At 36.7% G+C, this 25,125-nt stretch overlaps 1 protein-coding gene across 3 annotated transcripts in view; it reads right to left on the bottom strand.

The window, feature by feature from the left end:
- Positions 1–632: 632 nt before the first annotated feature.
- Positions 633–25,125, bottom strand: part of FAM83B (family with sequence similarity 83 member B) — an 84,171-nt gene continuing 59,678 nt past the window's right edge. For all 3 annotated transcript variants that reach the window (XM_046006568.1, XM_046006567.1, XM_046006569.1), the window contains exons 3-5: positions 15,141–15,305; positions 14,255–14,379; positions 633–6,957 (exon numbers count right to left, since the gene is read on the bottom strand). In XM_046006568.1, the coding sequence (XP_045862524.1) occupies positions 4,656–6,957; positions 14,255–14,379; positions 15,141–15,305 (2,592 nt within the window). In that variant the 3' untranslated portion in view covers positions 633–4,655. The remainder of the gene's footprint in view (positions 6,958–14,254; positions 14,380–15,140; positions 15,306–25,125) is intronic.

Raw genomic sequence — 25,125 nt, 5'->3', positions numbered from 1 at the left:
AAAACTAAGGTTCTTACCAAAATTATACTTACCTACTTAAAAATCACATTTGCCTTTAAAATGACACTATTTAATTCTCAATACCCAGTATTTCAACTGTATCTTAATCTGTGATATAAGGGACAGTTTTTGTTTTTGTTTTTTCCGCCCTAATAAAAATGCATTTTGAACTTGAATTAACTTTCAGACTCTAGTTATTTAATGTCACTAATTGACATACTACAATTGCACCTTAAGAATACTTTATTCAAACTAAATGCTACGAAGTTATACAAAAGTCAGCTATCAATTTTTAAGCAAAATTGCCTCATTTTTCAAAGTCTCAAGTTATTTAAAATAACTATATATTGCAGTAGCAATAGAATTAAGAGTTAGTGATAAATAACTAAAGAGTTAGAAATAAAGAGGGTTGTTTAAAGGAAGAGTATTGTCACTGGGTATCAAATATGGATAAATTTTTGAATGAAATATAACTGCTAACCCAAAATAAGATGAAGTGTTTAAGAAATTTCAAATTCATAAATATTTAAAAATGTGCACAAATATAAATGATATAACACTAAGTAAAAGCATGTGTTTAAGTGGAGAAATGTTGGATATGAAGATAAAAAACAACTTACAATATATTGATGTTTGTACAAAATTATTTAATATCCATTTATTAGATCTAAAAACAAGCTACTTAGGAAGAATAATTCTTTGGTAACATTTATGTATATAAAAATTGACTCTTTGGTTTATGATTTCATCCTTTTCATTTTAAATATTCTAGAACCAAACTAAGTATTAAAATAAGCTTTTATAAAGCAGTATCACACATAGTTAATGTGAAACAATGATTCTACTTTATATTCCTCAGCCGTAGTCACATTGAGTCATATTCGTCTTTCATGACAAATATCTTTGGAATAATAGGTGAATAACTGGATAATCTTGAGTAAAGTGAAAGTTGAATGTAGCCAGAATTCTTCTTCCTTGCTTACTGGATCCCACTAGATGTCATCTTAATTAAACAAGATATTTGCTTCCCTAAAAGTAGACTGCCAACATATACCCATTACTCAATACGCTACGTTAGAATTATGGCTCATCCCAGTCATGATAGAGAGACACTAGCGTGTTCAGGATACAGGCACTTAAACTATTCTGAAGGTATCTGCCAAGAAATGCTTTGAATCCACACCTGTTTTCTTGAGTTTCTGCTTACGAACTAATGTACTATGTAGAGAGTAAAACCACCTTACCAACATTTACTATGAAAGTACATCTACATACCATTATCTTCCCACCAATGTTAATATGGGGAGAGAAAGAAAGTATTTTGCTTGACAGGGTTATATACATGAAGTTTGGAAGTGTCTGTTGAGAACTTAAACTCTGAGCAAATTATTTGAAGTATTATGTGTTTGCTCAGCCTTCACCCTGAGGAATTTGTCAGCCACAGAAACTTTGGAAAGTTACTACACATAGATTCTGACATACAGATGTTTTGGAGGGAAAAATAAATAAATAAAAGGAAAATAAAGACAAACGGCAGAGGAGAATAAATCTGTACAAAAGCGGAAGCTACGGGTCACAGGGAGATGAAACAAAGCCTCCTGCACTTCGCAATGCCACGAGGGAGAGGAGGAATTCAGGAAGTATTTACAAGTTATCTGTTTCCAGAAACAGTGGTGGTTGCTGCACAGAAAGGCAACAGGCTTTTGCTTGTAATTAAAAAGGATTAAAACTAGTCTATGTAATTTCAGTTTCAAAGTTATCTTGCTCTACATTTTTGGACTTCCAATTTCAGAGCTGCCTAACGACAATTAGCCCATTTTCCCCACAGGCCTGAAAAATGTCCCATCTAACGACGAATGGGTAATATTAAAGTCAGTATGGTTTGGGTAATTTTGTGTTCTGTCTTTGGTAAGTGGGTAAAGGACGATGGTCCAGAATTACAAAAGTGAATTTTTCCAAGAGCAAAATGAAAAATCTTTTTCATTCACTCGACTCCAATTCTAATGCTTTTTAATAATTTGATACTAACATATAAAGATTATACAATTTCCAGAACTCTAAAAATGAACCCACTAACAATTAGATTGTTTCACTGCAACTGAAATCTGTATCAGATTATAAGCAAATGCACATTCCAACAGTTATTTTTAATTGCAAAAATTTGTAGATCAAGTGGCTACTATGCCTATGAAAAGTAAACTTTTCTCTCTCAGTTTTATTTGTATGCTATTACCTTATTAGAAAGTCTGCAAATTTTCCAATCGATTACATGCAGCTTTCCAAAACAATAAAACCCCATGTTTCAGTAGTTGGGAATTCCCTAGGTTATAACGGGAATCATGAAACCTGCTTTTGAATAATGTTAAACTGAGTTTATATTCTGGAATTGTGTTTACAAAATGCTGTAAATGGGTTATGTTACCGCAGTATTTCCGATATATTCCTGTAATGTATAGACACAGAGCAAAAGAGAGAGAGAGACACCATTCCGAAAAGTTGCCTCAATCATAATGGAGTAGAAGCCAGCAATGTATGGTGTGGTATAGTATGAAAAATACAGGCTTTTGCATTCAAACCCAGTTCTACCCATACAGAGCGTGTGACTCTTGGCAAGTTAAGTAACTTCACGAAGGATTAGTTTTCTCGTTTGCAAAAAGGAACTATTTACCTCACAGTGCTATTGTGAATACTTCACAAGATAATACATTTAACATTGAGTTCCATTCCCTGCCTAGCTTCCTAAAGAACTACTTTCCCTAGCACAGACACAAGTTCCACTTGTAGTTCCCTTTCCCTTTTCATTGGCACAGGTCAACCAGCCCAAGCTCAAAATGGTGGCCTGCCAATTAAAACTGGCTTGCTAAGTTACAATCAGAAATTAACGTCAATTTCATTATTTTGAGCCCTATGTGTCCCATTGTCTGGTGGAATTCAACTAAAGCTTTCTTGGCTGCTTACCATTGAGTCAGAAAATATAAACATTCATTTAATTCTCAACATTTTGGGCGAGGCAGATATTGAACACATTTGGAAGATAACAGGATATGAGAGAATGTCACAGGCACTTTTAGTACCATGACTTATTAGTTATCTGACATGGAGCATTACTTCTCTGAGTCTCAAAGTCTCATTTATCACCTCAGTCATCACCCACAAATAATGAGAACAAGAGTGGCCCCAAAATAATTGTTGTGGGAACTACAGGTTCTAGTCAAGACCTGGTCCATACAAGTGCTCACTAAATGTTAGGTTTTCTTTTTCACTACTGTCATGTTTTCTCTTGTCATGTTCTCATTGTGGTTTTTAAATACTGTGGAAAGCTATCTTAATGAGTGACACTTCGATGCCCCTTGTTTTAACGACAGATATTATTTGACTGAATCTTTAATTTTTAAAACAATATGCTGCCCCACATTACAACTTAGAAGGTGTTGATATATTTAAAGTGTTACAGAAATATCTCACATGTCTCAAATGATACATTGTTTCTTGAATTCTATCCTTTGTGGATGAAGTAAAGTCAAGTTAAAGTCTCTTTAATGGATGTGGGGCTTTAATTTCAATATTCTAAGAAAGGCAAAGGGTTCCATATGATCCAAATGATTGATGATGATCCAGTTAAGATAGGGAAAGATTTAAAACTTTCAACCAGGTTCTCTGGTCATGAAAGAATTAGGCCAGATGCCACTTCTTATGTCTATCACGGTACTTTCGTGAAAACACTATGCGCTCCCACTATTATTTGGCACAGAGTAAAAAAGAGCAAGGACTTTTGCAAGCAAAACACCTAAGTGCTGTCATACTGATCTAAGATAAAATTTATGCAAAAGTTTACATTTCTCAATGGTTTTTTCTCTTAGAGGAGAGGTATAATTCAGGTCTCCCAAATATCTACTACTTGCTCTAAGTTTGAAGAAAGGAACAACTATAAAAGTTCAGCATCTGACTGGTGAGTGCAGTGTGGGCTCCTCTGGTCCAGAGTGGAAAGCAGCACAACCTGGATGGTTTTCACAAAATGAGGAAAAGAAATTCCTACCATGTACCACATGAGGTTGATATTTTGCAAAGACCTCAGTCAAAATGAAAGATATGCTGAGCTACAGAGTTTAAATTGTACGGTTGTATATGCTCCACAGGGAAATTAAGAAGATACAGTAAGTTGTCCTGTAGAGTTTAAAGGTAATTAAAACCCAAAAAGGCTTTGTCCTATTCTTCTCAGAATTTGGAGATAAGAAAACCCATAAAGATATATTATAAAGGGCTACTGATAATATTAGGATCCTTTCTTAAAAGGGAAGACTTTGGACCAAATGCTTCAAATCCATACACCATCTCTCCACTAAAGTTTCTATTTGAGACTTAAGAAGATCTTTAGTCTGCAGAAAACAATTTAATTACTTTCTATTTACCATTACCATTTAAAAGTCGTGTGTATAGAGACATTCCATCTACACTGTAATTAAGCACAACTAACTCTATCACACAGAAGCACTTCACCGTATATTAGTATACTGGTAAACATACACATCATACCCCAAACTCTCTCCCTACAGAAATCTATTGGCACATTACAAAAACTGCCCACAAAGTTCTTTGGACAAATGTTTATAGCTGCAGTCATTTGTGTTTTAAAAACTATTCGAAATTACAGTATTTCATTTATTTTTGTGTATAAAATTTCCAAACTTCTGCATAAATCCTCGGAACTTATTTTCATTTGGCTGGTATGAGTGATACACACCAGCGTTATAATTAAGCATTGGGCTGGACCTGCCGTAACTCTTGCCCACAGCTGTGGATTTTATTTCTGGGCGGTGCACACCAGTATTTGGTACGTTGCTTGCTGGCTGAATAGAGCTTTCAATCTTATAAAATGGCTCAAAACGACTGTAAATGCGCCTGTCGGTTGAATGAGATCTTAGAAGCTCATTGGGCTTTGGCCTTGGAGAAGCAGCTGGTTTTCTTTCAGGAGCAAGAGCTGTATTAATCTCCTTCAAATCTCGATACTGGATCTGTTCAGTGTTAAATCTCGGGGCAGAGGCATCTCCTGCTCTTTCCAAGAACTTGTTTTCAGCTGGACCCGGAGCAGGTATGAGTTTGCTACCTTCATCTGATGGAGAACTTATCCCCTGAGATGAGCTAACGGTTACATCTTCCTTACTCTTGTGAACACTGCCTTGAGAGTTTGATGAGGAAGAACGCTTTCTTCTGGGAGATGAATCAAATTTTGGTTCTGATCTTTTTGGTTTCTGATTCTCTTCAGCCTCAGAAACTAAAGTGTCAGAACTACTACACATTCTATAGAAGGCAGGTGCTTTATTTTTGGAGAGATTTTCTTTCTTCTCTGGGGTAAGACTAAGTAATGACCTTAACTTCTGAGATCCCTTTTTCAAAAAACTTGGAGAGCCCTTAACTTCCTTCTTTGAAGTGAGTTCCTTGCTAGGTTCATCTTTATTCATATCAAGCAAAGCAGCGACGGAAATTGATTTGGTCGTGGGGCCGCTAGGAGGCTGTCTCTTAATGACCTCCCTGTCCTCTTCTGTGCTCTGGGTCACGTTGTGCATGCTTTTAGAACTTTTCAGCAAATCTTCTTTGGGTTTTTCTGGTTGTCTAACTCGATTCCTGGTAAGCGTGCTATATACGTAATGTTTACTATGTCCATGATCTAAGTTGGCTTTTGAGTGGTCGAAGAATGGGAAACTGCGCCGTTTGAGCACATTTTCATTTTGTTGATTCTTCAGATTTTCTGTCTGCTTATTTACACACAAGGATGTATATAAATAGTTGTTGGCCTCCGTGTGACCATTTGTAGCTTGATTTAGGACTGGGGAGTGGTTTTCGGGAACCTGCAAAGTGTGCATTTGTGGTACCTCTGACTGCAATGGGAGCTTGGGGCTTGATTCTGGCACGGGTTTGTCTGTCCCATGCTGTCCGCTTGTGGGGGTATCTGGGACCTCCTTAGGTGTGTCACTTCCCTGGGAACCGATGACAGTTGAATTTGAGGAGCCAGTCGTGCAACTGTTCACCTCCTGCTGTTCAGGTAATGTTGGTTTAAACACAAAAGAGGAACGAAGCCGAGAATGAGTATAATGGGCACTGGCTTTCAAATTTTCAGAACTATCATAGCCCTCAAACCGGTCACCTAGAGCTGACCCGTTTGAATCAGGTGCAGCTTCTGAGTGATCATTTAAGTAGGATTCAATTCTCCAGTTACGCAAGAAGGACTTTGTGGTATGTTCAAGGGTTGGCATTCGTTGTTGCAAAAAGCGGATATGATTATCTGTCCCGTTAAAAGACCTCCGTACGTTTGAGTTCCTCTCTGCAAGATTTGTTGTTTTTCTCTGGGCGAGCCGATCAGCAAAACTCTGGGCAGGTGTGTTTTGGCGGCTCACATAGCCTCCTCGCGCTGAGGAAGCCACACTGAGACTATCTGAAGGCTTTTTCCAGTTACCTGGCGGATTAATGTTTCGATTCAGAGCCCTGTTAAGAAGCAGGTATGGTGCTGTTTCCGGCTGTTCTCCAGCATAACTATGCCTCTTCCAATTTTCATTTATCTGACTGGATTGATACTGACGGACTGTATTTGGACCATTAAAGTTCGGAATAAAATGAGGCTTGTATCCCTGATTTCTTATGCTATATTTGTCATGTTCATTTAGAGTATATATCCCTCTGTTTTTGAAGTAACCGGATTCTAGTTTATGAATCTTGTCTTGTCTGCCAAAAAGGTTTCTTTGGCTGGAAACAGAAGCTAATGAAGAAAGTGAACGCTGGTAGGTGCCATTCTCCCAGAGTGCTTTGCCATGCTTCACCCTGGATGACTCTTCCTGAGCAAATGAACTGGGGACACAGGATCTGGCATAGAGAGTTCTAAATTCTTCATCAAAGGACTCAACAAGTTGTCCTGTGATTATCTGAACCATGCTGAGGTGAGCTTTTTCAAATGACCACATGTAGCTGAAAAAGAATCAAAATTGGGAAATTTTAAATTTTTCTGTTAGATTAATGACAATATATATCTCTACTAAGATAAAAAAATGTGTCGTTTAATATTGACAAGAGAATTTATGTTCATTTCCCCTGCCTACTGTAATTTAGAACATCTTCAGTCATTAAATGATTACCATATTCATATCTTACCTATTACCATATTACCTATTACCTATTACCATATTCATATCTTAATTACCTTACCTTATCTTACCTTAAATAACAAAGCAACTCAAGTTCTGGCTTTGAATCCACCCCTAACTTCTTACATTACTTTCTAGAAGTCCAAAGAAAAGCCTATGCATTTTGCATCTCTGCCTACGAAGATTTTATGGTGTAGAAATGTTATATATCATATAAAGCATCTTGGCAGAGGGCAAACAAGCCAGTATCAGCGGAAAAGTTGAGAGATCTGGCTTTTACTGAGCTATCTATGCACATGAGCTTGGGCCTCAGTTTCCAAAATGCTAGCATAAGCCTACATTCCTTAGAGTTCTAGCATGTTATAATACAAGATAGGTTTTTGCTAATACATACATTTTATCTCTGTGGCTTACTCAGAAAGTGTACTTTGGAATGCCAGGGCTTGTGCACAGAGAGAGGATTTGTGGGTTGCAGTCTTAGTCCATAAAAGACAGTTAACTACTTACTTTATGCACTCAGTGGACAGAGAACTGGTAAATTTAGCCTCAGAAACCATGCCAGTCAAAATGACAATTAAGATCTTTTAATATAAAATACAATTTCTAGGAAACTAAGGTTTGTAACTACTTTATAGTACTACTATGTGGGGCTTCTGCAGTTTAGAGGTGACAGTTGAAATGTCATATAAATTTTAAATCTGTAAAAATTTAGATAATGTAACATACAGAGTCACTGAGCAGAAAAAGGAATTGCTAATGTGCTATATATTAAATACTGTACATAACATAATAGGGGTTAATAAAGGAAAAAGGAGACAGAGGAGCTTGTTTTTATAGAGGGGATACAGTAACAAAGGAATATGAATACTAAAAGAATATACAGAGTATGAATTTAAAATACACAAACAACACTGCCCATCTGATATACTGAATTTTATCTAGTATGCTTACTGGATGCATGTATGAGAAGAATAACTTAGTAGATGCTCTTTTTGTACAGATGTGTGGGCCACCAGGCTGACTTAAAATAAATGATACAAAGTGAATCATTACAGGAATTTTCAACCCCACTGAAGATAACAAATAAAAAATCTGTGAGAAGGAGCAAGTAGAGGAATGAATAGTCAGCTATGACATATGAGGAAATCTCCAGAGACAAGTGGAAATTTAGCTATATTTTGACAGAGATTAGACAACCCAGAAGTTCAAACACAGAAGGTGTGGAACAGTTTGTGTGGGAGGAGAGACAGAGGGGAATAAGAAGGAAAGAATGGCCATGTTTTGGTTGAACACAGAAAACAAATTACATTTAGTTGAAGTAAAGAAAGTTATATAAGAGACTGATGGACGCGTGGGGAAAATCTTAAAAGCAAAGCAGAAAGGTTGACTGTATAGGGCTCCCCTCCCCCCCAATTCGGATAACTTTTCATAAAAAGATGTTTTAGGAATGATTTTTTTCCAGTAGGTATTTATAATACAGATTTGAAAGATGAGGGACTGAATTTACTGTGATGACTGAAGTAACTGAAGTAAGGTGATAAGAGCCCAAACCAGAGAGGAAATTGGAATAAAGACTAAAAATATTGAGCCAATAACAAGAAGAGAGAACCAGAATACCAGCACGTCATAAAGGACATGTATAGGTTATGAAATAAAAATATCTCCAGGTGTTGAGCTCAGGAAACTGAGAAGATAATGGTGAATATATTGCAACTGGAGAAGTTTCCCTACTTTGTTAAATCAAAAAATCATATCGTGGCATCACTTCGGCTAAAAGGAAGACATTCCACTGTATGTATTCAGTGTAGAGATTATTCTCTGGAAACACTGAACAGCCTCAAATGAAAGAGCTAGTTTACTGACATCCAGGCAACTTTCAATAAAACCGTCAAGATTCCAGCCAATCGCTCTCGTGTAAACTTAGCTGTTGATAAACATTACCCACACAATTTCCAATAAGCCTAGAGTCCCTCATTCTTTAACATCAATACACAGCAAAAGATCAGCAGACATTTGAAGAATGTTTAGAAGATGGTTTATAAAGCTCAAAAGTTTAGATGCAAAACAGAGACCAAAACAAACAGGAAACAGGCACCTGGAGGAAACAGAAATTGCATGGATAAGTGTATGTATAAAAACAGAGCTACAAAAAATGACAATTAATATCCTCAAAGAAATAGAGAAAATGATGCATCCATAAAACACAAACAGGATTCTTTGAAAATGGTCCAAGCAGGAGATATTAAAAATATTTGATGGCAAAATTTAAAAGAAAGTTGTAATAGATACGTTAGAATAAACAACCGAGAAAATTTCTTAGGCAGTACCCACCCCAAGACAGAAAATCAGAGGGGGAAAAATACTATGGGAGCAGAAATCTAGTTAACAAGAATTCCAGAGAGAGAAAGAGAGAGAGAATAGAGACAAATGAGGAGAAGAAATGATCAAAGAATAAGTAAGAAAATGTCCCAGAATTGGAGGATAGGACTATTTTGGATTGCCTAGAACAATAAATTAAAAAAAGCCTAGACCTAGAAACATAATAAATTTGAGAACAGCAGGGGATAGAAGAGAAACCTTAGATGTTTCCAGGAAAAAAAAAAAAAAAAAGCTACATAAGAAGAATGGGAATAACAATTGTTTGAGATTTCTCAACAGTAACTTTGATTGCCAGGCAGCATCTTTCAAATTTGGGAGAAAAATGATTTGGCTTAGAGTTCCATCCCCAGTTAATCCAGCAATCACTTAAAATTATGAATTTCTGGACTTTATTTATTTTTTTAAAGATTTTATTTATTTATTTGACAGACAGAGATCACAAGTAGTCAGAGAAGCAGGCAGAGAGAGAGGAGGAAGCAGGCTCCCTGCTGAGCAGAGAGCCCAATGCAGGGCTTGATCCCAGGATCTGGGATCAGGACCTGAGCCGAAGGCAGAGGTTTTAACCCACTGAGCCACCCAGGTGCCCCGAATTTCTGGACTTTAAAAAAGTTCCATCCTGATGGAAATTGTTCTTGAGCAAACATGAGAGAAAAACAATTGTTTGGAAACAAAAAAAGATGTAAAAATGGGATTAACACGGGGTTTAAGAAATTGTGGCTCAAACTATCCGGGAATACGGGATATCACAGGACCCCAGCAGCACTCCAGGTTAAAGACCTGTTAAGCCAGATGGGACATGACAGATTGTTGGTAGTAATTTAGCATTTGGAAAAGTTGTTCATATGCTAAAAAATCTGTAGAATCAACTGGAAAAAAATAGTAATAAACAGAAAAAAAAGACAGCAAATAAAACCCAAAACCAAATGGTCATTATTAACTTTGTTATAAGAAAGGAAGCATATCACAAATGACTCCAAGGCTCATCAATTACCAGTTCTGACACAAGTTAAGAAATGTAAAGGGAGACTTCTCACTTAAGAAACAATTGTGATAAAACTGTAGCGGGTGAATGGCAACCAGGAGGGCAAGTGGATTTGGGTGAATAGCAAATGTAACCCTTCAATTACTATACTATAGAATGAAGAGATAATATCTAAAAGTGATAAACTGAGCATTCACAGTATAATCATGTTACGTAAGAGAATGTAATAACCATCAGAAGAACCAGCTGAAAGAAGTAAATACTGCGTCTGGAGATCAGGATCCAGGAGTGGATACAGATGGAGAACAAAAACTGGCCTGTATTGTATGCATCTCCTCCCTCCCTCCCTTCCTCCCTCTTTTTCTAGTAGGCTCCCTGCAAGGCAGGGCTTGAACTCATGCAGCTCCACTGCAGTGCTTGAATTTACAACCCCAAGATTAAGGCCTGAGCTGAGATCAAGAGTCAGAAGCTTAACCTAGTGAGACACCCAGGTGCCCCTGTATTCTTATCTCTTGGTAATATTTGCTATTTTTAAAAATATGTAGGGGCACCTGGGTGGTTCAGTGGGTTAAAGCCTCTGCCTTCTGCTCAGGTCATGATCCCAGGATCCTGGGATCAAGCCCCGCATTGGGGTCTCTGCTCAGTGGGCAGCCTGTTTCCCCTCTCTCTCTGCCTGCCTCTCTGCCTACTTGTGATCTGTCTATCAAATAAATAAATAAATAATTTTTAAAAAATGTACATATTTTCCTGGATAAAAAAATTAACTTACTACTCCCACTCTCTCCAGACACACTGTCATATTCAAGACATTGGAAAAATCTGGGAAAGCAAGCACAAAAGGAAAACTCTGACTTTCTGGTTGGAGGTATTGAGAGTGAAATCCACAGAGAAAGTAGTGACAGTACACCAGTTGTATCATGGGTCTCTCAATGCGACAGTCTTCAAGTCTGATCAAAGATGGCACCTGGAAGCCAACAACTTCAGTGAAATGTGTCTTTTGAAAGTGGCTTTTATAGAGACCATAAGATTAAAAAAAAAAAAAAGTTTATAAAATTCTCTCCCAGTCAAATTTGTAGACAATATTTTACTAATAATATGTTCTAGATTTTATACAATTTCAAAGAGAGCATCCAATTAACAATCTGATTTGTACACATTGATAAAAAGTATATTTGTTTTATCTCATCACTGTTAGTATCATGATAGGACAAAGCATCTGTTGCATTCTGATAAAGCTGTCATCACAATGAGTGAATTGTCACACAATGTATGACTAGACATCACGCCTCTCTGGAAATGCTTGGAGTTTAGAATATGAAGACATTTTGGGACACCTGTGTGGCTCAGTCAGTTAAGCATCTGCCTTCGGCTCAGGCTACGACCCCAGGGTCCTGGGATCAAGTCCCACATCAGGCTCTCTGCTCCTCGGGGAACCTGCTTCTCCCTCTGCCTGCTGCTCTCCCTGCTTGTGCGCTTTCTCTCTCTCTCTGACATATAAATAAATAATACCTTTAAAGAAAAAGAATATGGAGACATTTTACGACAAAGAATTTTGAGTTAAAGAAGGCGGCATTTTGATTTGGGCTATGATGAAGACGATGGCAATACTGGAATTAGAGACAAAGGCTGTTTTTAACCAAAAATAAGTCAATTTTTAGCCAGTTTCCATGAAGACTAGTTCATAACTGTTCCACCAGTCCTGTTACAATACTGTTATAGGAAAGGTCCATGATAATGCAGGGGTAGGGGGAAACAAGGGTTGGGACAGTCATTTTTTAAAAGAAGTACATTTAAAATTAACATGGAATAATAAGGAAAATAGAGTTGTTACGTAAGAGTTTTGGTTAAGTTTGATCATCTGTGGTCCTAGGTATTCTATATATTCACTTCCATAAATAGTAACTTAAATTCTGCCTTGGCTTATGATATACATAGAAAGATAACGAGTTTCTGTTGCTGTTGTTTGTTTTTCCCAACATCACTTTAAAGTAGTTTAGCCACAGTCATCTCAACATACAGCTCCTATTAACGCCTAGCACTAGCAAAACAAAGTTAAGGTGAAATTATTGTTCAAGGTAATCTTAAAAGTTAATTTAAATAATAAAAACAGAAAGCATTCATTAGGATGAAATTAACTAATAAATACCATTCTGGAAGTCAAATGAATGCCTAATTTTAATTAAAATTTCAATTAAAAACCCTGTAAAACCAAGTGGGTCTGACCAAATACATACATGCATAATGAGTCTTTAAAGGACTCATTAATTTCAAACACTGGTTGTAATTTCTGCTCTTAACAAGTTTTCCTTTAGAACTCCAAAAGGCACTTTCAAAGAAAGGTCCCTGAGCCGGAAAGGGAAAGTTAGCAGATAGTAACAGCTAAAACACGCCTAAAATAATAATAGCTGACTTTAGGGGCCATGCTGCACTGACTCTTTTAATTCTTACAACAAGGACACAAGTTTGGCTCTAGGATTATCGTTGACTTTATAGAGGAATAAACTTGAGTGCAATCAAGTTGAGTTACTTGCTCATGGCCAATGACTTCAACACGTTGTCTCCTTCTTGCGGACATTCTAAGTTCCAAGAGAAGAGGCAAAAGTTTTCCTTCACTGTCCTGTTTACATCCACAGCTCTCCTGGCTCGTTTCCACGGTCTTTAGGAATGAGTCTGTGCTGCCTGACGACCCAGCAGTTCGCATGTGCTGGCTGGTATTTTTATCTGCCTGTTGATCTGACCTTATTGTGTAGCCCATTCAGGACCAATGCCCGGAATATATCAGAGAGTATTAGGGTAGCACTTGTACTCTGGAGCCAGCAGAATTTGGACTGGGCTGTCCGTCTGGGACTGCTTCTGACCTTTGGCTGGGGAGTTTTCAGACAAGTCCCTTAGCCTCCTGGAACTTCAGTTTCATCACTTAGAAATGTAGATGAGAACAAATGCCCTGGATCCACGAAGTGGTAAGGGCTGGGGATGACGTATGTGGCAGAGCCAAGGTGGAACAGAGTAGGCATTCCACCAGTGGTCTCCTGAAAGAGGTCAGATAACAGTAACCCAAGTAAACCCAGTCCAGTGTCCACCATGGCATTTTTAATAGCCTGACTCTGAAATGCTTTTTTGGGTAGTAGTATATATAGTGACTACAAGATGATAACTATCAGATTCTTAATAATACTAAAACAAGAACAATCCAGAGATCAGGCTACTCAAAGTGATAAAGTGCCTCTATTTTTTTTTTTTAAGATTTTATTTATTTATTTGACAGAGAGAGAGTGAGAGAGCACAAGCAAGAGGAGCAGCATCGAGGGAGAAGCAGGCTCCCCACTGGGGGAGCCCAATTTGGGGCTCGATCCCAGGACCCTGGGATCATGACCTGAGCCAAAGGCACACATTTAACTGACTCAGCCACCCAGGTGTTCCAGGGTTTCTATTTTTATGAACAACTGTTATTATTAAGCCCATACTATGACTGTTTTCATAAGGATCAAAATCACTCCTAGAATTATAGAACTGAGGGAACCTGAAATATAACTCAACACCCCACCCCTCATTTTGGGGTAGAGAACTTGGAGCCGAAGGAAGTTATGCGACTTGCCCAATGTCTTAATGTTCTTTAGCGGCTCAACCAGAACTGAAACCAAAGCCTCCAAACTTCCATGCAAAGTTTCTTTTTATTTTATCTCTAAGAAATAGCTAAACAGATTATATTATAAATTCTGTAAATGACTGATAATGCTGGAGGCAAACACAATGATCTTACCTGTAGGAGCCATACATAACTTTCTGGCAGTCAATTAACAAAAATTTCTGTTCCAATTTTCCATAAAATTTTGCTCCTGTTTTGGAAAGATAATCTTGGCCTTTTACTGTCCGCACTCGAATATTCTAGAATTACATGTAAACAGAAAGTAAAATTATAACCAGAAAAGAGATATTTTGAAAGTGAAATATATATGTCAATATAAAATCTTAGTACCAAAAAAGTATACTTGAAATAATCTTCTAAATCAGCAACAACAAAAAAATGGTAAAAGCAAATTTTAAGACATCACCAAAAAAAAAAAAAAAAAAAGGCTCAAGAAAAACAGTCACTTAAAATATGTATTTTAACATAACATAAATAGGAGGCATTATTCTACATTTATACAGAAGGACTTCATAAATCACCTAGGGTACTATTGCAAGAGAGCCGTTCAGGTTATAGTAGCATGATTCCACAATAACTACAATTAAATTCCACACTCCTTTTTAAGAAGTCAAATGTAACTGAAAACACTATGCCTAATGATTGTGATAAGCAACATCTGCTGAATGAAAGAATTACTCGAGTCAGTGGTTTCAAGGTTATTCATGGAGAAACTAAAGCATTTATTATGACTGAGCAAAGTTAACTCAGAAGCTTAAGTGCCCCATCAAGAAAAGCATCTTCTAAAACTTACATCATGAAGATGTGTGTTCTCAGTCACACTCCAAAAAAGTACAAAGGTACCTTTCTGTGATAAATCATTATACCACCTTAAATATATTTATGCATATATGTATATATATTTATTTTGGGAGTGATATAACTTAACTTGCCTTAAATTCAACTAAGATAAAAATGATACACAAAATACGTGATGGAAAAACAAACATGGAATTCTTACCCTGAGTCGTTGAACTTGACAGCCCTGTTTTTCGGTCATATTTAGGAAATGATTAAAGTTGGACTCATCAAGCAGAATGTATATAGATATCCCTCGAGTTGATGCCTCCACTATTTCTTTGAAAATGTCCACATCTGTAAATATATCCATCACTAAAGCAATGACCTATTAAAGACAAAAATGTAAAACAATTTTAGATACACAATAGGTAAAGGTTTAGAAATTGTTTGCTTTCAATAATAATTGAATACAATAGAAAATTTTCAAATACATAATACTTATAAATGTATACATAATGTGTGTGCATTTCCTAAAGTAGAAGATGCAAAAGTATACTGAAAATAAACAAGTGACTACATTCAGATATGTAGAACTAAGTAATTTTATATTGGTTTTAAGTCAAAGGGAATCTGCATTTCAGTAGGTTTGCTGAGCAAAGGACAAACCCAAATCAGAGTCACAAGGATGAAAGTAGGGTAATGGGAGGGGACAGGTAGATGGAAGGTGGAAACCAGTGTCAAAATTTTTTGTGGGAAATATTTCTGGAGAAAAGCAACCTCTCTGAAACTAGCTGTTAGTAATAAATATTTTGGGATACTGGGGAGCAATAATTTTTTTTTAAGATTTTTATTTATTTATTTGACAGACAGAGATCACAAGTAGGCAGAGAGGCAAGCAGAGAGAGAAGGAGGGGAAGCAGACTCCCCACTGAGCAGAGATCCCGATGCGGGGCTTGATCCCAGGACCCTGGGATCATGACCCGAGCCAAAGGCAGAGGCTTTAACCCACTGAGCCACCCAGGCACCCCAAGAGAAATAAATCTTCAAGAAACAGAAATATAGGTAGGAAGCAGCCAAAGCTGAGAAAATGCATAGGACTTAAAAGACCAGAAAATTAAATATATATGCCTAAAATGAGCTTAGTAGAAAAAATAAGCAGAATAAGCAAAAAGGCAGTACAATTAAGAAGATAAACACAGAAATTTTCTAAAGAACAGACCCCTAAAATGGAGACAGTGCAAGTTAACTATTGGCAACAGAACCATTATTGACTCTGAGAAGCAGTGGAGGGAAATAATGCTGAAAGAAGGGCAAAATGCAGCAAAAAGGCAGTACAATTAAGAAGATAAACACAGAAATTTTCTAAAGAACAGACCCTTAAAATGGAGACAGTGCAAGTTAACTATTGGCAACAGAACCATTATTGACTCTGAGAAGCAGTGGAGGGAAATAATGCTGAAAGAAGGGCAAAATGACTCGACTGTCCACCTACTATTTGTTGGAGAAGAACACAAATTCCCTGCCCTTGGTGAAGATTACATATTAGGTCAGGGAGGAAACCATAAGCAATAAATATAATAAATAGATAAGTTCAGTAATAAGTTATAAGGTTGGTTTTTTTTTTTAAGATTTATTTATTTATTTTAGAGAGAAAGAGAGGGACAGAGAAAGAGTGCCTGTGTGCATGCATGAGTCGGGGAAGGGCATGGGGGGAGGGATAAACGGACTCCTTACTAAGCCCTGATGCAGGGCTAGCTGGATGCTTAACCGACTGAGCCACCAAGCGCCTCTGTAAAATGAGAAGCTTACTGGGGAAAAAATATAAAAGAATAAGGGGATTATAAGCCCCCCCAAATTGAGAAGGTAGGGTTTGGGACTTTCTAGATAGGTCTCTTTGAGAAAGCACCCTTTGAGCAAAGACATACAAAGGAATGGAGTTAGTCATCAACATGATTATCCTGACAAATTGTGTTCCAGGCAGGGGATACCAGCAGTGCAAAGGCCCAACATCAGGAGTTTGCCTGGCATATTCAAGAAACAGCAAGGAGACAGCAGAAATGACATGAAATCACAAGGCCTTGAAGGTATTATAAAGCCTTCAGCCTTCTGTCCTGAATACGATTATAAACTATGAGAAGCTTTTCAGTTGAGGCAACAGTACGATATGATTTATGTTTGAAAAGGATTTGTTCTGGTTACTGTGTTGATTCTAAGGGTGGGAGGGTGGGAGCTGGGTGGAAACAGGCAGGCCAGTTAGAACTCCTGGAGCAATTTAAGTGAAGGGAGATGGCTGCTGGTCCTAGTCACCATTAATGATGAAGACAAATGGCCAAATGTCAGGTACTTTTGAGCCAAAGGATTTCTGAATGGATTGAACATAGGATGTGAGAGGAAAAGGGGGGAAAGAGACTGACTCTAAAATTCTTAGCTTCATCAGTGTGAAGGACCAAGTTGTCATCAACTAAGATTGGGAAGAATGCCGCTACGTTAAATTTTAGGTAGAAGATTAAAAAGGCTAGTTAAGTTTGAGGGGCCAGGTGGAATGCTAAGTAGAGAAGTCTAGGCCAGACATGCCAACTGGGTGTCAGCTGTGCAGAGATGACAGTTAAATCCAAGTCACCAAGGGAGACTGGATAAAGAAAAGGAGACCAAGGACTGTGCCCTGGGACAAGAGAAGGTACCAGCAAAGGACACTACAGTTTTACTGGAGTGATAAGCACAAAAGCCTTACTGTAAGACAATTAAGAGGCAATGGGGAAGACAAATACTGGAAATAGCAGGTATAGGAAACTCTTCTTGAGTAAACTGGCTATAAGAAGAAGCAGTGACATGAAGAGGTAGTCGTGGGGAAAGCTGGGTCAAGCGGGGTTTTACTTTTTTGCTGTTTTAGGGTGAGGGAAATAATGGCATGTCTGCACGCTAATGGAATGAGTGGATGTTGGAGATGGTGGAAGCTGGGTGGGGAAGGAAAGAAATTCTGGAGCGATGTCTTTGAGTAGGCAATAAAGGAGCAAATCTAGTATAAAAATAAAGTTATGAGAGCACAGAGAATAAAGACCAGTAAAAGATCACCTATAATATCAAGACAGAAGGCCCAGTGTGTAGTAGTGGTGCTGGGCAAGCTCTCTTGTGAATGCTTCAATGTTTTCCATGAACCGGGAAGCAAGGGCTTCAACTGAGAAGACCCTAGATTATGGAAGATGTGTTAGATAGAGAATGATGACAGGGGTATTAACTAATCATCTAGGATGGTAGGAAACAGAATCAAGTACAGAAATACAGTATAGGGGCGCCTGGGTGGCTCAGTGGGTTAAGCCGCTGCCTTCGGCTCAGGTCATGATCTCAGGGTCCTGGGATCGGGTCCCGCATGGGGCTCTCTGCTCAGCAGGGGCCTGCTTCCCTCTCTCTCTGCCTGCCTCTCTGTCTACTTGTGATCTCTCTCTGTCAAATAAATAAATAAATAATCTTTAATTTAAAAAAAAAAAAAGAAATACAGTATAATTACAGGACATATTAAGGACTCTCTAGATGATAAATTTAAAATGAGAACAGTCAATGTGGTTGTGAGTTATACTCCACCTTTTTCAGCTGCAGGGATGCCAGCATGGAGGAGGTAGAAAGTTTGATTAAACCATGGGTGTAGTTATGGCCATGAGAGTATAATGGAGTGAGATAAGGAAGAAGAACTGAGGGTATAGGTAATGTGGGAGGCTAAAGTGACTTGTCATGGGATTTAAACTAGACAAAGAGAGGAAAGAGGGTGTCATGGATGTGAGAAGCAGAGAAATAAGACCGAAATCAATGAATTTGTAGTCTTCCTGAGGTTAAGAAACAATTTAATATTAAGAAATTACTGTTAATTTTTTTCATGTTGACAGTAATAATAAAAGTCTTATCTTTTAAATATACATATTAATGTATAATATATACATATTATATATTATAATATATATTATATTATATTATAATATATTGTATATATTATATTATAATATAATATATTGTATATATTATATTATATATAATAATGTAATGACTACAGATGAAATGATATGTTACCTTGTATTTAGTTCATATTATAGTCAATGAAACAAAACTGGCAAAACATGAGGGTTCTATATACTTACTTTCTACTTTTGGATACTTCCACAGCACAAAGTTTAAAAAATAAACAAATAAAGGAATGTTGGATACTATCAAGTACCAGAGGGAAGTGATAGTCAGATGAGGATAGGCTGAATTAGGTTCTAGAGGATCTGCAGTTATAGGCTATGCTGTTACCAAGGATATGACCAGGAGTCAGTGGCTGAGGTCTATGTAGGATGAGGTCGTGGGAGGCAAGGAACTAATCTTTAGAAGTATCTCTTAATGGATAGCTGAGATAGGAGGAGCCCTGAAGAGTGATGGAGACCAAGGAACAAAACTGTCAAGAAATGAGAGGGGATGGAATAGACATGGCAACGATAACCAGGAAAATGTAATGGGCATATTATGAATATGTTAGAAGATGAAAGAAAAGTCATGGATGATATTTAAACTTCTCTGTATTTACTCTATTGGGATGTTACAGGAAAATGCTGGACCATAGTAATACCCAAATTATACAAGTTGATGACATTCTTCACACTACCTATGAAACATACTTGCATCAGATTTGTTCCAGGAAGAACAACTTTAATCACTCTAGTAGTGATTGAATGACCCTTTTCTTATTTATGAATGGTATGAGGTGCCAGAAGAAGGAAAAAGACAGTGGTAACAACCTCATCCATGTCTTGTGCATATTCTTTATAAAACTAAATATGGGGAAAAATCAAGTCACAGCAAAACTATTAATTAATGCATTTACACTGAAGTAACAAGTGGTATGATGAGGTAGAACATTGAGATAAGGAAAAGAAAATGTCCATATTATAAACCTATTTTACAGAGTAACTAGAGAGGAAATTGTTTTTTAAAATAAGGAAACACTGGGTGCTTGGGTGGCTCAGTGGGTTAAGCCTCTGCCTTTGGCCCAGGGCATGATCTCAGGGTCTTGGGATCGAGTCCCAATCGGGCTCTCTGCTTGGCGGGGAGCCTGCTTTCTCCTCTCTCTCTCTCTGCCTGCCTATCTGCCTACTTGTGATCTCTCTCTGTCAAATAAATAAATAAAATCTTTAAAAAGAATAAAATAAAATAAGGAAACATTGTACTGTTTAGGAAATTTGTATTGTTTAGGAAATTAGCACATCTAGAAAAATTTCTTTTATTTGCTAGAATCTCATGTAATAAATTAATCAAGACTTTGGAAATAAACAAAATACATTACCAGGATAAATAAAGGTTTCTGTTTGCAAAAACGTAATTGAAGTTAGCCAGCCAATGGATGAGTCTAGCATACTAAATGTAGAACAAATTACAGTCTCTCTTGCATGACAGATAATACACCGGATCAGGACCCAAAAGACTAGATTACACATCTTTGACAAGCTTATCTGATGTCAACCGAGTCAGGTAGCTTATCAGGACTTCTGGTTTCCTGCATTCTCATGAGATGGAAAATTAAATAAGGTCTACTGAAAATTTCAGCTGTGCCAAGAACGGCAAAATAAAATGCAGCTTTTTTTTTTTTTTTTTTTTTTTTTTTTTTTTTTTTTTATGATGGGTTATATTCCTGGAAAGGAATAATAATTACTAAGGAGGTATGCCAACCTGATCTGAAAGTATTATAATCTCAAGTAGTTAACTAAATCACACTGTGCTGTAGAAATCACCACAATGACTATCTGTAATGAAAGAAAAATTATATACCTAATTAGCACAAGGCTTTTCAAAAGGCACATCAATTGGTTTTTATAAGTCAATAAAGAAACCAGTCACATGAAATGGTATTCATTAAACTACTATGATGTTATATATGGTTTAGATTCTTATTTTGCTTCTTATTAATTCCTGTTTTATTCTTGCTTTTGTAAATTGAAAAAGTAAACAAATAAATGCATTCATCAGCAACATGAGACTTAGAAAACTTTTAGAAGATATTCTGGGTCATTTTTAAGATTTGAGGGAAATTTCACATCTTTTAGTAGTTTCAGAGAACCTGACTCAAGGTTATTGGTTTTCTCTTACCCGACTTACAGCAGGCAAATTCTCCCAAAGTGACCCAGACACTGCAGGTCACACTACATTAAAATAATACGAATACCGACAATAAATTTCTCATAAATTCATGATCATGACACAGTCTAAGGCCCTTCCGGAGATTGTATAATCAGTTGTTAAGTAATATAATATAATCGTCATTCAGAGAAAGAAAAAAAAATGCTCTGTATGCACATGGTTATTAGGGGTGGGTCTACAGCCGAAGGGAACAGACTAACAGAGCTTCATGGATAAGCCTTAAATAATGAGTAAAGATTACTTTCAGCTATCCAAGCTGGAGGACCAGCATTGCAAAGATAAGGAAGCAAAGACTAGAATGGAGATAGTAATATTTTTATAAAAAATGTTTACTGAATTAACCTCAAGTTAAACACAAAGGTCATTCCTTCTGAATATGGAATAGACAGGATTTACACAGGTTATTAAAGATCTTGAAAATCTGACATGTTTAGTTTTGATTTGGAAGTGCAATATAAAGCCTGAAAAATTAAGTATCTGGCCAAAACAGTGTCCTGAGAAAATGAGTCTGATAGCAGTATTCATACTGAAAATATCTAAATTCCACTAAGTGATGCTGACGGAAGATTACGAAGCCTCATTATTCTTACTGTAATGGTCATATTTATAAATGCACTAAAATTTTTTTTAAAAAGGTGAGGTAAAAACCAGTGATAAGATGAAAAGAACTGAAAATTGAAGATAGATTTGATATTAAATGTTTATTAAATGTTAATATTCAATATCTGCATTGCCTTAGAAACATGCTTCACAATCTTCAGATTTTTTAATTTTGAGCCCTATCTTATTTTTCTCATTGTCATCCATTAGGAAAGAAAGCCATTAGCAATATGCTTTTATATGACCTAGATACTTCATGAAATGTAAGTATACCTTGGGTTAATGTTCTGTAGTCACAGAACTGTCATTATCATCCTCAAAATTGAAAAACTGAATATTGTACCTTTTATGCTTCAAAATACTAAGCACCATTTGAAAGGGTTCAGACTTCCCTCGTAATTGCCTGCATAGATACAGGAGGATTTATTTTTTCCAACAGAAGAAAAGCTAATAAGGAGTTCAAATTTTAAGAAAAGCAAACGAATGGAGTTCTATAATAACTATATTTTTAATAAAATTCAACATAGCTAGAAAACTTCAAACTGAATAATAGAAATCAAGGGAAATGATTCCTTAGGGAATACATATTTTTGAGTCTGTAAAATCTGTCAAAAGCAATGAGCTAAGTGGATTTCAAAAAAAAGGCGATGTTAAGAATAAGTGCTTTTTGGTCCTTATCCTTTTGCAGCCTAAGGAAAAGTGTTCATGTTGTGTAAAATGTAAAATACACTATATTGTGTGCACTATACTATTTAGTATGACAGTTTTACATTATGAATACCTTAATATTTGCAGACATTTAACAACCTGTACTAATAGTTGTTACCAATATATCATTTGCTTGGTCTATCACAAGTGACCTTAGGGAAGCCGCTGAAACAATTCTGAGTCTCACTGATCTCTGTTGTACATTAAATAAACCAGAGACGATCTTGCATTTTACCTAGTTCTAAAATTCTGTGTTTCAAGAACTGCTGATTTACTCCTAATTGCCCAACATCTGGGGAAATGTTTGGGCTCTATTATGGCTGCGAAATAAATTTGTCGAACTCGTATGTATGTCCGACAACTCAGGAGAGAAACTGCATAAATTATTTCCTGCATCTTTTACATTGTACTATACGATAGAAGGTACTTATACATCACTGTTAAAGTATCGAGCTACCCAGTCTGTGATATTTTTGTTACAGTTGCCCGAATGGACTAAGACAACTATGAAAATGCATTATGTTTTTATCTTTATAATTTAATCAAAGCCTTTTATCGGCTCTGTGCAAGTCAGATAGGGGAGGAGAAGGGAAGAATGAATTGGGAGCAGGCCTAAAAGCCTGAAAGCAACTGCAAAGAAGAGCCATACTCCTTTCACTGATTTCATAGTTCAGTATTTTCCCTAAAGTGACTTTTCCTGAAATGTGGCCTGGAAAGGGTCTTCTAGCATGAGCCCCCAAAGCTGAGGTGTCAGAGCATTCTAGACAGAGCAGTCAGTGGTGGGAAAAATGAGCTCAGGACTTCCCAGCCTTTGTGATCACAGCAACCGTCCATCTGACAGCCGAAGCAGGAGCTAGCCCAGGAATGACAGGGAGAGCCTGAATGACAGCAGGCAGCACCGAAGCCAATTCTGTTCAATCAACTGGCAACAGCTACCACCCCACTGACTTTGCGCAAAGCCCAAGTCAGTAGGTCAAAAGGATGCTCTTTAAAATAAAGACCTGTGCTCTGTCACAGGACTAGAAATGCTAGTTTATTCTGCTGCTATAGAAAAATCAGTCACATTTTAGTTAAATTCTGGCAACATTTGTAAAAAAAATAGTAGGCGCAAGTTAAATTTATATAGTTATTTAATAGTAAAAATTCCTAATTACTAGGAAACTATGACACCATAGTGCCCTAATACTTTAAGGTATATATGGCAGTATAGAAATATAGTAGTATTACCTCCCTAGGAATGAATTAAAATGCAATATTTATATGTGACTTTTTAAAAAAACTTTAGTCTTTTATCAAAATTGTCAAACATATAGAAAAGTTGAAAGACTGACACTAATATTTAAGAAGTGTTAAAATGCTGCCATGTTTAATTCTGTGTAAATATATTAGAGACTTGGGATCAAAATTCAGAATAAAAATAGAGATAAATTTGATTATGGCTGTAATTTTTACCCAGGGTGTGGGAGATGGCTTGGGATGAAACATAAGGCACTTGACTAGAACAGAAGATTCACTTGAGACCAACAGCCATTCATTAATAGTCATAAACATTTCTCTACTTAGTTTCTTAAAAGCTTACTATTAACCTTTCAATTTTGCACTAAAATTGTATGTGTAATTGGTTATTTTCACTGATGATGTTTAAAAGAAAGCATTATGGGGAAAATGACTTTCTTAGAGTAATTATTATTTTAAATCATTAATTTAAACAAAACAAAACTACTCAAAATTCTGACCAAAGAGGTAAAACTATGGCAAAGGGTATGTCATTATATATTTTTTTCCCTTTTAATTTTTACCAACCATGAGTATTAGCATGGCATTAAAATGAGAAACAATGTTTTAAAAATATTTTAAATTTAAGAAGAAGCCACTGGGAAAGAAATAATTAGGAGTGGAAAATTCTTTAAAAATCATTTTATGGGGCGCCTGGGTGGCTCAGTGGTTTAAGCCGCTGCCTTCGGCTCAGGTCATGATCTCAGGGTCCTGGGATCGAGTCCCACATCAGGCTCTCTCTCTCTTTTTTTTTTTTTAATGAAACCAAACATTTATTTTAAACTATTATGAAATTACTATTCAAATACATTTTTAATCTTATTTTTAAATATCAAATTCAAATCTTTGACCTTGTTTCATTGTATATACGGAGACTTTGCTGTAATGAGTGTCATTCACCAAAAAGGGGAGGCAACAGTGAAAGGAAGTTGTCTCATTTTCAGACAGGCCTTGTTTTTGTTGGATGGTTTTGCTTAAAATCCAGTAGCCAAATGAGGAAACTCCCAGAAAGCCTGGTCATCAAAATGTTTAGCTGCAGGAGGTGACTTAAATATTTTGAGGCTTAAAACCAAACATGGACTTCGTGGTCCAGTTTTTTTTTTTTTTTTATCAAGGTTAATAAAGGCTTTAATTTCACACACACAAAAAACTCTATGCATAATTTAAAAAGGAAAACAAAAACAAGGAAACACCATAAAGGATACAGAGGAACAGTTCTGCTAAAACACAGATAAAGTGCCGCTCCATACGAACAACATAAAGAATCAGAATCAAGTCACTCTGAACACAAAGAAAGAAAATCACCTCACAAATAATGTGGCCAAAGCTGCCAGCAAATCTGGTAGTGGCTCAATTAGGCAAAGTGTAGGACCCTTCCTTCGGTTTTCCTCTCTATAGCATAAGTAAACAACACTGACGACAGGCCAGAGGAACTGGGATGGAAGGACAAGGTCCAAGAGGGA

This window comes from Meles meles, chromosome 5 (assembly GCF_922984935.1).
Source record: "Meles meles chromosome 5, mMelMel3.1 paternal haplotype, whole genome shotgun sequence".
NCBI lineage: Eukaryota > Metazoa > Chordata > Mammalia > Carnivora > Mustelidae > Meles > Meles meles.
The sequence above is the reverse complement of the archived record's forward strand: the minus strand, read 5'-3'. Positions and strand labels throughout refer to the sequence as shown.